At 44.9% G+C, this 14,644-nt stretch overlaps 1 protein-coding gene across 1 annotated transcript; it reads left to right on the top strand.

Moving 5' to 3' along the window:
• Positions 1-411: 411 nt before the first annotated feature.
• LOC123076251 (uncharacterized) lies at positions 412-13,306 on the top strand. The gene is made up of 4 exons (XM_044498606.1): positions 412-441; positions 1,436-1,900; positions 2,670-2,758; positions 12,957-13,306. The coding sequence occupies exons 1-4, from the start codon at positions 412-414 to the stop codon at positions 12,979-12,981; spliced, it is 609 nt and encodes a 202-aa protein (XP_044354541.1). The 3' UTR covers positions 12,982-13,306.
• The last annotated feature ends 1,338 nt before the right edge of the window (positions 13,307-14,644 follow it).

Below are 14,644 nucleotides of genomic sequence, written 5' to 3'. Positions count from 1 at the left end.
GCCGGCGTCTCAAGCACACTAGCTCACTCCCCAAATATCATTTCACTGTTCAATCGTCCCCGATGAAAGATGGGGACGTGGACCCGCGTCGTGAGGGCAACTTCGGCGGCCCACTCCGGCGAGAGCGCGGCCGCAGCCGCCAAGCGAGTGCTAACAAACTTCGTGAGGGCGACAGTGTGCGTCCGGACGGCCAAAGCAGCCCAAACGGCCGCTGTTGCTTCTCAGGCGGTGGCAACAACATCTGCCTCGGGGATAACAACTGATGAGAGCGTCACAGCTGCTGTCCGTTCTCCAGCGGCGGCCTTAGCCCTGATGGAGGCCGCCCGCCAACATGTCGAGGCCGTCCACACCCAGCTCGTGGCGCTCACCACACAAATCGAAGGAAGCTTCTCCGACAACGGTCGGCAACCCATGGCTGAAGAGGTGGCAATCGCCGAGAAAGTTCGAGCAGCCATCCGTTCCTGCGCGGCATACCTTGCCACGACGGAGCCCGCCAAAGCCCAGATCGCGGCCGCCCACGCCCTGCTCGTGGTGGCCTATTCCAAAGGTATGGCGGACGCGGATGGCGAAATGCTTGCCGAGTATGGTGCGATGGATGCCATGGAGCCCCTTCCCCAGGAGACCGTCGGGCGCAAACTGGACATGGAGGCGGTGGCGGAGATCGACGAGCACCAGCCGTAGTAGTACTCTTTGTTTTGTTTAATTACTAGTACAAATGCCCGTGCATTGCAACGGACGAATTTTTTTATACATGCTCACATGGTATTACGCAACCCTTTTTATATTTAATTTTGGCTATCATCAGAAATAAGGTTACACTGAGCATAACAGTTTGGACCATAAATTTGGGATGTGAAGAAGCCACCTTGACGACGTTCGTCAGGACCTAATTGACCTCCACACTATCATTCGATGAAATAATAGTTTTGCATGAATAGTCTTTTAGTTCATTTTTTAGGTAACACACATTTCGAAAAGTTTTTTTTTTTGTAATTTTTAGAACATATTCAAAAATTGGATCATTTTTTTATGACGATCAATTTTCTTGGAAAAGTATATTTCAACTGTATTTTTTTAGCATAACAGTTTGGACCATAAATTTTGGACATGAAGAAGCCACCCTGACGACGTTCGTCACGACCTAATTCATCTCCGCACTATCATCCGATGAAATAATAGTTTTGCATGAACAGTCTTTTAGTTGATTTTTTAGTAAAACACATTCTGAAAAGTTTTTTTTATTTTTCAGAACATATTCAAAAAATTAATCATTTTTTTGTTGACGATCAATTTTCTTGGAAAAGTATATTTCAATTGTATTTATTTTTGCATTGTTTTTGGGCTTGGCCCAAGCAAAAGAAAATATGTCTGCTACCCCTGAAAAAACATAATATGTCTGCTACTAAACAACAAAAGAGAATTTCTCAAAAAAAAGAACAAAAGAGACGTTACTCCTCAAAAAAGAAAAGGAGACGCACGAACTCGATATCTCTTCCCGTTCCCCATTTTCTCTCCTGGTGCTGGCCAAGCGGCGCTGCCGCCGCCTCCCGTCTTCTCATCGTTCTCCGAGGACGAGGGCACGAAGGATGTGGCTGTACCGTCGTGCCCTCCACCTGCGCCGGCTTATCAACGGGACCTTGCGCGGCTCCCTCTTATTTCAGCTCCGCCCGCGCCTGCGCCACCGTCGACGGCGCGGCTTTGGCGCCCCCGGTGGCTCCTGTCCGACGCCTACAGCGCTTCCTCGCGCGGATGCAGCGGGCTCCTGGCCGGTAGAGGAGGAGTTGGATGCAGATTGTTCCTCGGCGTGGTCCTGCTCGCCGCCGACGAGGCCCTGCGAGGGGCGAGGAGATGGCTCCACTGCTCCGAGCGCCTCCAACGTACTGCTGCTGGTGCCATGGAGGTCCACCCCCACTCTCGCCCCTGTCCGCTCTTTCCATGTACTGCACTGCAGCAACGAACTTAGTACCAATCTACACAAAAGATTACTGAAGTTAATCTGGGCAATAACACACCCTCGTCCATTAACATTTTATTAGATGCAAAGTTTAGGACTAACTGAACCATAGATTTGCAGAGCAGAGTGCAAGGAACTGGTTAGAAGGTTCAGTTATTTAACTTTTGGGAAGTACAGTTAGTTGTTGCATGATTAAACTACATTTGAGGATTGCCTTTCTTTGTATGCTTTTCCGAATAAAATGCAGAGTGTAGAGATGAACTGTAATATGAGAGGACGAAACTTGTCACTGTTCCCGGCTGGGTGTCTCCTGTTTCTTCATAGTTGTAGATGTAGCTTTTATTCTGGTTACTTGTTGCCTAGTTCAGAATTACATGCCCTTGTCGTCTGGTTCCCTTGCCGCCGCGTTCAACCTGTGCACCAAGATCCCTAGCAGCTGCAGTTGGAGTTGATCCACCTGTGATTGGTGTTGGTGCTGCTGTCTGTATTGCTACAGCAGTGAAGGCCACGGGTCTTTTTGAGACTATTAAAATTAGGTATACTTCCATCTAGTTATTCCATTTTATATAGTATATCCACCGGATTATATTCATCTGCCCTTTCTATTAGATCCTTTCTAAAATGTGCATATATATAGTTTTCTGGTTTGTTTGGTTGTTTATCTTTAGCTATGAAATTATATGTACTTTTACAAAATTGGACAGATATATTTCAGGTTCCAGGGGAGGTAGAGAATGTGATGTTACGAAAAATTAGCGCAGCAGCAACATTTCCAAGGAGAGAAATATGTTTTTATTTTGACTTGTAAGTCTCCTTTTGCCCTTAGTTACACAGTTTGGTGCTAAATTTGCATATACACATAGAATTATTTCTATAGAAAATCCATGAATGAGTTAGTGGACACATAATAAAAAATTCCATGAATGATTTAGTGGTTTAGTAATTATATCATGACTGATTTGTATATACATAAATGAGGTAGTGTCCTTCAAGACAATAAAGTTCTGAATTCTAACTGCGAAGTTGTCACTTGGCTATAATGTTTCTGTAGAATCCAAGCAATAAATTTAAGGTTAGAAAATAAGCAATGCAATGTGAAATATAAATAGAAACTGAAAATTTGAACAAGAAATTGAAAGGTTGCAGTACCTATTTGGTTAGGACTTCGGTGTAGACAATATTTTTCGTATACGTCCCGCTTGTATTGGTCTTCTTATTCTTCTTTTTCTTCCCACCCTTTGGGTATGTGTCGCTTGTACTTGTCTTTTTATTCTTCTGTTTATTCTCATCATGTGTACCTGTTAGTACCTTTATGTTTGATGTCGCGGTTGCTCTAGAAAGCGCGACATATAGTTGACCATGTGAGAAAACCGGTTCAAGCAGATAGACCCCAACATTTGGTATCGTCTGACCTTGTGATTTGTTTATTGTCATTGCAAAACTGAGCCTGACTGGGAACTTTGAAATTGAAGGGGAACATGTCATCGTCAGAGGGGCATAATGGTATCCGAGGTAGGAAAACTCGAATTCCAGAGTGCTGTCCCACCACAATCTCTGCATCAATTGTATTTTTTTGAAAACCACGTACGACCAACCTCGTGCCATTGTAGAGTCCATTAGCAGGGTCGATGTTCCTGAGTAGTATGATTGGACAATTAATTTTGAGCTTCAACATATGCGGAGGCAGTCCATTTGGGGTTAGGGTGTTTAGGAATTCTGGTGGATAGTAGTTATGTGGGTCGTCTTCTACAGAATCAAAGCTGTGGTACACCATCTCCTCCCCCTGGAAGCGATCAATCATTTTTAGGTTGATTTTGTCTACGCAATCGTTCCTTGTGGATAAAATTGCTCTTGATGTGATGTACTTTCGATCTTTTAGTGAAGCATTGCCCGTTTGGTAGATATTGTCGATGAGTCTATCGAGGCCATTATCATCCATCTTATTTGGCACACATATGCTTGTAGGTAGTAGTATTTCACCATCATCATTTGTCTCCTCGGTTCCGTTCCCAATGCGCAGTAGGTATTCTGCGAACCACGGGTCGTTTTGAGCCCTCATGTTGCGTACACGCTTCAATTGACGCATGCAATTCCAGAGGTCTGACCTGCGCAGTGATGCATCTACTATTGGGGCTCTGGTTCACTTTCAGACAACAGGTAGCACTTGTCTAAAATCTCCCCCAAATACAATAGTTTTTCCACCAAATGGAAGATCTGGTCTGTCCGTTATGTCCCGCATGCTTTTGTCTAGCGCCTCCACTGTCTGCCTCTTAGTCATAGATGCTTCATCCCAGATTATTAGTGATGCTTTGGAGTAGCTTTGCTGTCCCACTTTGTTTTGTGAAGCTACAAATAGCTCCATTGTCTATTTTTAGTGGAATCTTAAACCTCGAGTGTGCGGTTCTCCCTCCAGGCATTATGGAAGCAGCAACACCGGAAGTGGCCGTCGCCACAGCAATCTTGCCTTGTCCGCGCACTGTGGCCAAAAGCGCCATGTAAAGAAAAGTTTTTCCTGTGCCTCCCGGCCCATCGACAAATAATATACCTCCTCTTTGGCGGTCAACCGTGGCTAGGATTTCATCGTAGGCCTTCCTCTGCTCGTTGTTGAGGTTTTTATGCGACGATACGTCCTCAGGGTCCACCTCGATGGAGGTCTCCTCGATGATCACCATAGGTATGTCGTCTGTCGTCTCATGCTATTTGTCGATATCTGGAAGAGGAAACGATTCTATGTCTTTCCCCATTGAGTGCAACATGTCTCTGATATTTTTCAGAACCATCTGTTCGACCGTGTGCTTGCATTTGCAGTTTCTGCTGTAGTCTTCTGACATTGCCTCTAGGTGATTGTTCCAGAGGTTACGGACGTCGCTTGGCTCGCAAAAAACCAAGATTGTCGTGAATAACCTTCTGAGCGATGATGGCATCCGAAACAACTCTGCTTCTGTCATGCAATCATCTAGTGTGTTGTCTGCCTCAATGAGCCCCCGTTTTTCTGCAGCTTCACGGAAGGTTGGCATTACTTGTCCATCGACTGTTCGTAGGTCTTCGTAGCTGGTGGCGCCTGTCACGTGGTTTAGGAGAACTCGAAGATAGTATCGTTCTCCTTCAGCCGGGTGTGCTGAGACGATCCTGCCAACCTGGAACACAGCGGCTCGCTTCCTCTCTTGCCAAGACTTCCCTCGTCTTTGCCAAGTATAATATTCTGGAAAGTCTCTGTATAGTATGCCTCGTGCTTTCTCATATAAGTTGTTTGCTTCAAAGTACGCTGTCAACATTGATCTTTCTGTGCCATCACGGTTGATAACATTCTTTATTTTTTCCATACCATGATATGAAACCATGTGCATATTTGGGAGATGTAGCTGCAGTTGCAAGACAGGTGGGTGCATTTTGCTTAGTTCAAAGCCATATATTCTCCACAGTGCTTTCGGAGGCGTCACCCACCGTGCGTCTTTGTACTGTTTAATCTCATCGATTTCGACTTCGTCCACTTTGTCAGTTACTGACACAGATACTCGGTCATGACCCTTGTAGATGTACTTGAAGAGGTACTTAACGGCTTTAATGCTTGAGCATATCTCAACATTTATGTGGCAGTTGAACATCCTTAACAGATAGGGGTTGTAAGGAACAACCCACCTATTATTTAGTTGGCAATTGCGGGCCATTTCAGTCCGACCGTCATTGCGTCTCCTATAAAGTGGGTAGGAGTCCTTGCCTTGAATCGTAGTTTCGTTAAATGGCCTTGGATAATTATGTGATGTACAGAACCCTCTGCTCACGATCTATTGAACGGATTCAAGGATACATAGTACTTTCGTAGAGATTGGAATGGGGATTGGGAGAAGAGAGGTACAGCTTGGGGAAGAAGGAAGAAGGGAGAGTCTGAGAGGGGATCGAGATCCAATTACAATTCCTTGTCTTCTCCGGCTCAGCTACTGGGTATTTACGCACTCTATTACATGGGTCCTCTTGCCCTACGAGATGGGCCAACGGCCCATACATTTGAGTCAACTTTCGGCCTGCCACTTAGTATCTGTCCCCTTCTTCTCCTGTCTGCTCCCTGATGCGCCGTTCGTCAGCAACAGAGCTCTAGTGCTGACAGTGCCGCCCTCTTGAGATTCAGCCTGACCCCAGGCTGGAGCAGTAGGGTAGCGAAGCTTGATTGTATCGTAATCCTCCCAGGTGGCTGCCTCGGCTGGAAGTCCTGTCCACTGTACCAAAACCTGCAACAATGCACTGTCACCTTTTTTGACTAATTTCCTGTCCAAGATCATACCTGGCTGCACGTCCATACTGGAAAAATCAACTGGGGCAGGCACAGTGGAGAAGACTGGTGTATGATCTGGCACAAATTCTTTGAGTTGAGAGACGTGAAACACGGGGTGGATCTGGGCTGCTGCAGGTAGCTGAAGTTTGTAAGCAGCCGGTCCGATCTGTTCCAAAACTTCAAAAGGCCCATAGAACTTATATGCTAATTTTGCACATGGTCGGTTGACTACAGTGTGTTGAGCATATGGCTGGAGCTTCAAATACACCGAGTCTCCCACCGAAAACATCCTGGGTGATCTGTTCTGATCTGCATAGTGTTTCATCTTCGTCTGGGCTTTAAGTAAGTGCGCCTTCAGCAGAGATGTATGTGCCTGGTGTTCCTTAAGCCACTGTTCCACTTCAACATTCTCAGAGGTAAGCAAAGAGGGAAACACCCCATAAGTAGGTTCATATCCATAGAGAGCTTTGAAAGGGGAGCACTCCAAAGCAGAATGAAAATTAGTATTGTACCAGAATTCTGCTAAGGGTAACCAGGAATGCCATTTTGTTGGAGTATCATGTACTGCACATCTGAGAAACATCTCCAAACACTTATTCACTCTTTCACTCTGCCCATCTGTTTGAGGATGATAGGCAGTACTCATGAGCAATTTAGTATCCCAAAGCTTGAACAAATCCTTCCAAAAGTGACTGGTAAAGATCTTGTCCCTATCTGAAACTATAGTATGGGGTGGTCCATGCAATTTGACCACAGTATGTAGGAATGCTTTCGCTACCACTGGAGCAGAGAAAGGATGTTTCAAGGGGATAAAGTGAGCATACTTGGTCAGTCTATCAACCACCACTAAGATCACTGTATAGCCCTCAGATTTTGGTAGAGCTTCGATGAAGTCCATGGTGATCTCCTGCCAAGGTCCGTCAGGTACAGGAAGTGGTTGAAGTAATCCGGGAGATTTCACATGTTCATGCTTTGCTTGTTGACACACAGCACATTGATGAACAAAATCAATGATATCTTGTTTCAGCCCAGTCCACACAAACAGTTTCCTAACTCTTTGATATGTAGCCTGGATGCCAGAGTGTCCCCCCACAGCACTTGCATGAAAGGCAGAAATGAGTTTTGTTCTCAATGCTTGATTTGCTCCAATCCATATTCTGCCTTGATGCTTGATCACACCTTTCTCCAGAGAGTACTCTGATGTATCAGCAGCAGAAATAGCTAGTTTCTGAAGCAGTGTTTGAGCATCTGGGTCCACCTCATATGAATTAAGTACTTCCTGTAACCACACAGGTCTACTGGTGGAAGTAGTGGTCACTGCCAGTAAGTGCCCTACTCTGGATAAGGCATCAGCTGCTAAGTTCTCACTGCCTTTTTTGTATTGAAACTGAAATTGCAGCCCCACTAACTTGGTCATGGCTTTTTTCTGAACATCAGTTGTAAGGACTTGGTCTTTCAACTGACATAGACTTTGATGATCCGTTTTGATAATAAAAGGCCCTCGCTGTAGATATGCTCTTCATTTTTCTACAGCCATCATAATTGCCAAAAACTCCTTTTCGTAGATGGACAGAGATTGATTTTTGATGCCCAAAGCTTTGCTATAAAAGGCAACAGGGTGTCCTCCTTGAGTGAGCACAGCACCAATTCCTGTAGCACATGCATCTGTTTCAATGCAGAACGGCTGGTCAAAGTCAGGCAACACTAATACAGGAGTAGTCATCATCGCTGCCTTGAGTTTCTCAAAGGCTTCCTGGGCCTCTGAGGACCAAGCAAATGCTTGTTTCTTCAGTAGTTGAGTGAGTGGTTTAGCAATTATACCATATCCTTGCACAAACTTCCTGTAATATCCCGTGAGCCCCAAAAACCCTCTTAATTCAGTCACGTTCTGAGGAGTAGGCCACCTGGCCATAGCCAAAGTTTTCTCAGGATCTGTCTGAACCCCTTTGTCAGAAATGATGTGTCCTAGATATTCCAATTGTTGCTGTGCAAAAGTGCATTTGGTACTCTTAGCAAAGAACTGATGCTCTCTTAAGGTTTGAAACACTATTCTGAGATGTTCCAAATGTTCTTCCAGGGTCTCACTAGAGATTAAGATATGATCCATGAAGACAAGAACAAATTTTCTGTTGTAAGCAGCAAAAATTCAATTCATGATGCATTGAAAAGTGGAGGGGGCATTAGTAAGACCAAAGGGCATCACCCTAAATTGATACTGTCCACTGTGAGTTTTGAAAGCTGTTTTGTGTTCATCCTCCGGTAACATTCTGATTTGATGATATCCTGACCTGAGATCTAACTTGGAGAACCACTTAGTGCCACTAAGCTCATCCAAAAGCTCATCTACCACTGGCATTGGGAACTTGCTCTTCACAGTGATGGAATTTAGCTTCCTATAATCTACACAAAATCTCCAAGATCCATCTTTCTTTTTTACCAATAGGACAGGAGAAGCAAAAGAGCTGAGACTGGGAGTGATAGTACCAGCTTTAAGCATTTCTGCAACTTGCCTTTCAATCTCATCTTTTTGCAGTGGTGAGTATCTGTAAGGTTTGGAGTTGACAGGAACGGCCCCTGGTAACAAGTGTATTGCATGGTTCAAAGTTCGAGAGGGTGGTAGCTCCGTAGGTTCTCTGAAGACATCTGCGAACTCCTGTAACAAGGGTTGTACTGGATCAGGAACAGGGTCAGGCTTTTTGTCCCATACTGGTTGTGTCAGTGCCACTGCCCAAATATCATTGCCTTTGTGCCATTTCATAGTTTGTTCTAGAGTGACCTCCTTGATGTCCTCTGTAGACTGTGGAAGAATTCCTTGCAGCTTAACCAGACTATCCTTGTGACTGAACTGGATCCATTTGTTTCTCCAGTGACATGTCATTTCCCCTTGAGCTTCCAACCAGTCCATGCCCAAAATGAGATCATAACCTCCCAAATCAAGAACTTTAAAATCATACTCAAATGTGTGTCCCTGGATCCACCAGTTGAGCTGGGGCACTTCAGAATTACACAACAGTTTCTCTCCATTGGCCACTGTTACAGAGATTTCTTTGGACAGTTGTTGTGGTGTCACTTGAATTCTGGGCAGCAACGCTGAATCCATGAAACTGTGAGTACTACCTGAGTCCAGGAGAATAAGTACCACTTGATTGCCAATAAGAGCTCGCAAGCGAATGGTTCTAGGGTGATCAGCTCCAGACAAGGCATTGACAGACAAGTGATTTCCTGAGTTTCTTGTTCTTCTACTGCATCAAGTATATCATCTGACAAAATGGCTTCAGCTGCACTATTCATGGCCATGACTGCAGTAGGAGTGGGTGGTTTCACACAAGTATGACCAGGTGCGTATTTGTCACCGCAACTGAAACACAGGCCATTAGTGCCTATACTCCTTCAACTGCCTTGCTTTCCATAGCTCTCCAGCTGTTGGAGTGCTTGGGCGTGTGTCCGGCTTGAAGAAGGCAGTTCTGGTAGTAAAACTTCTGTTAGAGCGAGCACGTTGTACAATCTCTTCCTGGATCAATGCATATGAAGCTGCTTCACTAACAGTAGTGGGTAGCTGCATATCAACAGCAGCCCGGAGTTCTTCCTTGAGGCCCAGAGTGAACCTCGTCACCAAAAATGTGTCACTCACTGTCGGTTCATACAACAAAAGTTGATACACTAGTTGGGTGAACTCCCGTTTGTACTCAGCCACTGATCCGGTCTGTTTAAGTAACAACAGAGCTCTCATCTTTGTGCGATGAACATTCACATCAAACTCCTGCATAACTGCCATCCTAAACTCATTCCAGCACGGCCACTGATGCAGAGCCTTGTATGCATGGAACCAATTTGCTGCATCACCAGACAGGTGCAGCGTAGCTGACGTGACCTTGAATTCTTCAGGGATAGCATACAGTGAGAAGTAGGCCTCACATCCATCTAGCCAGATACGAACATCCTCTCCCTCAAAACGGGGAAAATCCATTTTGGGCATCCACGGTTTCTTCAACTGAACTTCTGCCCCAGAATGCTCTGCTTCGTGATGTACAGGCTGAGGTACAAACACCGGTGGTGGAACTGGTGTAACTGGTGGACGTTGCTGCTGTGGTGGCATACCAAGGATTCCATCACCTGCAAACGAACCCTGAGGGGATTGTTTGGAACCCACTTCCCGAGCAGCCGCTGCCTGCTCCTGTCTGATTTCTCCGATTGACTTCATCGTGAGACTGACGTTGTTCTGTACAATGTGCATCTGCACGGCTTGCGCTGCAAACTGCTGATCCAAAGAATCCAATCGACGAAAGAGATCATCGAGCTTACTCAGCTTGTCACCCACGTTTTGTAGCATCTGCAACTGCTCTCCGACCCGTGCCTCAATCGTCTCCATGGCGTCCACCACAAGACGCGTCTGCTGGTTCGGCTTGGGGGGCGCCGTAGTCGCCAGCTTCACCGCCTGCCGGAAATCGGCGAGTACCAGGGAGTTTTACAGCAGCCGCTAACCCCTTCCTCTGCAACCGACTCCTTGCCGCCGCCCTGCAGCGCCAATCAAGCAGCCTCACCGGGATTTCACACACACAGAAGAGCTGTGTGCAACCGTGAGCCACGCTCGATCCGCCGCCGAATAAATCACCGCCGCCACTGAAGACGCCGCCCGTGCCGCACCGGAACTGCAGCCACACACCGCCGCCGCAGACCCAGCCAACGGACGGGAATTTTACGAGAGAACCCAACCCGACCGCCGCCGATCGACCCAAATCTGATACCAACTGTGATGTACAGAACCCTCTGCTCACGATCTATTGAACGGATTCAAGGATACATAGTACTTTCGTAGAGATTGGAATGGGGATTGGGAGAAGAGAGGTACAGCTTGGGGAAGAAGGAAGAAGGGAGAGTCTGAGAGGGGATCGAGATCCAATTACAATTCCTTGCCTTCTCCGGCTCAGCTACTGGGTATTTACGCACTCTATTACATGGGTCCTCTTGCCCTACGAGATGGGCCAACGGCCCATACATTTGAGTCAACTTTCGGCCTGCCACTTAGTATTTGTCCCCTTCTTCTCCTGTCTGCTCCCTGATGCGCCGTTCGTCAGCAACAGAGCTCTAGTGCTGACAAATTATTCTTTTATGACGGACGATTCTTTGTGCATGGACAAAATTTATTCAATGCACCGCAAGGACCATGCATCATATGTTTGACTACCATTTTGTATAGCTCCGGGTACTTGTGCTTGTCAGGGAGCTCAGCGGAGATAATTCTGTCATACTGTTCCGGACATGTGTATTTGTATTTCCCGGTCATGATGAGCAAAAAGTGAGCATGGGCTAGTCCCCTCTTTTGGAACTCTATGACATATGTATATGCCTGAACCTTTCCAAGAATGGCCTTCTCAAATAGCTGCTTCATTTCTTCTAGCTTGGCCCTGAAGACACGAACTACAATGTCTGGGCAATCTTGTGGTGTTTGTCTGAACTGTAGTTCACGTGTGATCTCTTCCCAGTTGGGGTTGCAGGTCATTGTGAGGAATACATCTGGCTTCCCATATTTTCTAACTAAAGCCATAGCATCTAGATACCGGCGAAGTTTATCTCGTGGCCCTCCAATAAACGATGAGGTAAGTACTCTCCGTTTTCCGACTGCATCTCCATTCTGTTCTCCTGCTTGAATGTTGTCTAGAAGGCCTTGGTATAGATCTGCCCTTATTTTGTTCTGATGATGCCACATATAATCCAATCTGGAGCTTTCAATCTTGATGTATGTATCTACAGCAAACTGCTGGAAAAGCCGTCCACCATGCAATATTGGGTTGAATATGTTTGGTCGTGTATGGAATTTATAGCAGTAGTATTCTCTCATGGTTACCCACAGGCCACTGACTGAATCTGTGCAAATATTGCATCATGGAAACTTAGTTGAATATTAGTAGTGAAGCATATATGAAAATTGAGTTCTGAATATTACCTGGATCCTCATCATTATTGATATTTTCAGCACCAACATCTTCCTCTTGTGTATCCTTCTTTGGGATTTTCCGATGCCAACCCAGTTCAGCTCTTGGAAAGAATAGAGGATACGACAACGGATCATAGCACCCGTAATATGATCGAATGTGCTCTATTTCGTTGTTGTTCCCATGTAGTATTACATTCCTGTCATAAGTATTTCTTCTTTCATTTCCTTCAATCCACACTGCAGCTACCTCTGAATTGATTGGTGCGTTGTATGTTCGCTGGTCCAATCTTTGGTCAAGGTTCAATATGAGTCTGTAGTCCTCAAGGTTTTGGGCTTGTCCCAAACTCCTAAACTGTTGAGAGTATGGGTTATCGCGTAGAATGTCTGTTATTATTCCAATCACCTGCCTGTCTTGCTCGTACATTGCCTCGCGGTAGTGGCGGTACCGATGCTCTAAGCTTGGATCATCATCGTAGAAGTATAGCTCTAGATGCTTTGGATCTGAGCGACTATTACCAAATGAGTGTATGTTGTGATAGATCTGACCATGAGCTCGAAAGGTGTAAATACCAGTTGTTCGAATGTCAGTTGTATCTCTGTCAACGTGACAGTATAGAGTAGTAAATGAGAAGTGTCCATTGAAAAATCTTATATTGTTCCGAAAATGCCTTCCTTCAGAATCGTTGCTTGTCCAAAGTCTCATGAGTTCAGGTGGTGTATCTGGATTGGCTAGTCTTATCTGCCCTTTTTTGCAGCATAACCTTTTAGATTCATACTTGAATTTTGTTGCTTTGCAGAACCTGCAATTTTCTTCCGTTTTGAACACGTGTGTGTTCTTTGGTATGTTGCTGTAGACAAAATCATACGGATCAGGATTGTGAAGTTCCTCGTCTTCCTTGATTTCAATTTCCACTTCCTCATCCTCTTCTGATTTGATTTGTAGCATACAAAAATTAGTGAAGGGGCAATATAATGATGCAAAAATATTAAGATTGTATTGAGCATACCTTCACCAAAGAACATGTATTCATCCTCGTTTGTATCTTCTTCAAATATGACTTCATCATTACCTATGTTGTAATTTTTTATTGTTTATATTTCTTTGTATTGCATAAGAACATATATGAAATTGATAACCTTACCGTGATCATCGTTGTAGATTGATTGTATTGGTCCATCTACTTCTTTGATGGTTTTGTCTTTCTCACATATCACTTCATCATTATCTGTGTAGTATTTTTTGAATATATTATCTGTCTATTGCATAAAAGTAAATATGATATTGATAGCCTTACCGTGATCATCGTTATAGAATGATTGTATTCGTGCATTTACTTCTTTGATTGTTGAACACATTGAAGAGGGGATGTCTGGCCACAAAGCCACCTTGCTGTGATTGTCGTTGTAGGTTGTTTCTGTTGTGGCATCTGCTTCTTTGATGCTTGGAAACATTGACGAGGGGATGTCTACGCACAACGATGGTTATTTGTACATAAAGATGTTATTTTGAATGCAAGTATTGTATAAAATTTAGAGTATTACCATAAATCATGACCTCTGGTTGCTGTAGAGGTTCCGTGCCATCGTTGCCGGTTTCTGTCATAGATGCTTCTTCTTTTGATGATACAGAAACAGTTTTCATCCGCCTTGTCGAGAATTCTTTGTTACAGCGGCGTAGCAATGTTTGCCTTTCTCCGGGTGTCACACGCTTTACGTGTTTTTCACTAAATTTGGATGTACTAACTTCCTTTTGAGTTGCAACATATGCAGGATTCTCCATCGCAATTGAATCTTTGCTTGGTGTGCTGCGCTTCAACTCTTGCAACAACAACAATAACAAAGCCTTTAGTCCCAAACAAGTTGGGGTAGGCTAGAGGTGAAACTCATAAGATCTCGCAACCAACTCATGGCTCTGGCACATGGATAGCAAGCTTCCACGCACCCCTGTCTATAGCTAGCTCTTTGGTGATACTCCAATCCTTCAGGTCTCTCTTAACGGACTCCTCCCATGTCAAATTCGGTCGACCCCGCCCTCTCTTGACATTCTCCGCACGCTTTAGCCGTCCGCTATGCACTGGAGCATCTGGAGGCCTGCGCTGAATATGCCCAAACCATCTCAGACGATGTTGGACAAGCTTCTCCTCAATTGGTGCTACCCCAACTCTATCTCGTATATCATCATTCTGGACTCGATCCTTCCTCGTGTGGCCACACATCCATCTCAACATACTGCGCTTCAACTCTTGGCTAGCTGTAATTTGTTGTATTCTAGCTTTCTTTTGTTCTGGTTGCATGTTTGCATATATCTCCCTATTTTGTGCCTTTTTTTTGGTTTTGTTTTGCTGATAGGCTTCACGGCATTTGTTCAGCTTGTCCTGCTTTCTCTGCTTTTCTTCATTGGTCATCTCTGCTTCTGTCTGCATATTTGCATATTTCTGCCTTTTCTGTGTGCATATTTTTGTCTTGTTTCTCTGATAAGCTTCAC

The sequence above is a fragment of the Triticum aestivum genome, chromosome 3D (assembly GCF_018294505.1).
Source record: "Triticum aestivum cultivar Chinese Spring chromosome 3D, IWGSC CS RefSeq v2.1, whole genome shotgun sequence".
NCBI classification, from domain to species: Eukaryota; Viridiplantae; Streptophyta; class Magnoliopsida; order Poales; family Poaceae; genus Triticum; species Triticum aestivum.
The sequence above is the reverse complement of the archived record's forward strand: the minus strand, read 5'-3'. Positions and strand labels throughout refer to the sequence as shown.

Coding starts and splice junctions, on each gene's coding strand:
- LOC123076251 (XM_044498606.1), top strand. CDS start 412: ATGGCTGAAGAGGTGGCAATCGCCGAGAAA. Junction 1,901..2,669: donor CTGCTGCTGGTGCCATGGAG/GTCCACCCCCAC, acceptor GATATATTTCAG/GTTCCAGGGGAGGTAGAGAA. Junction 2,759..12,956: donor ATATGTTTTTATTTTGACTT/GTAAGTCTCCTT, acceptor GTTGCTTTGCAG/AACCTGCAATTTTCTTCCGT.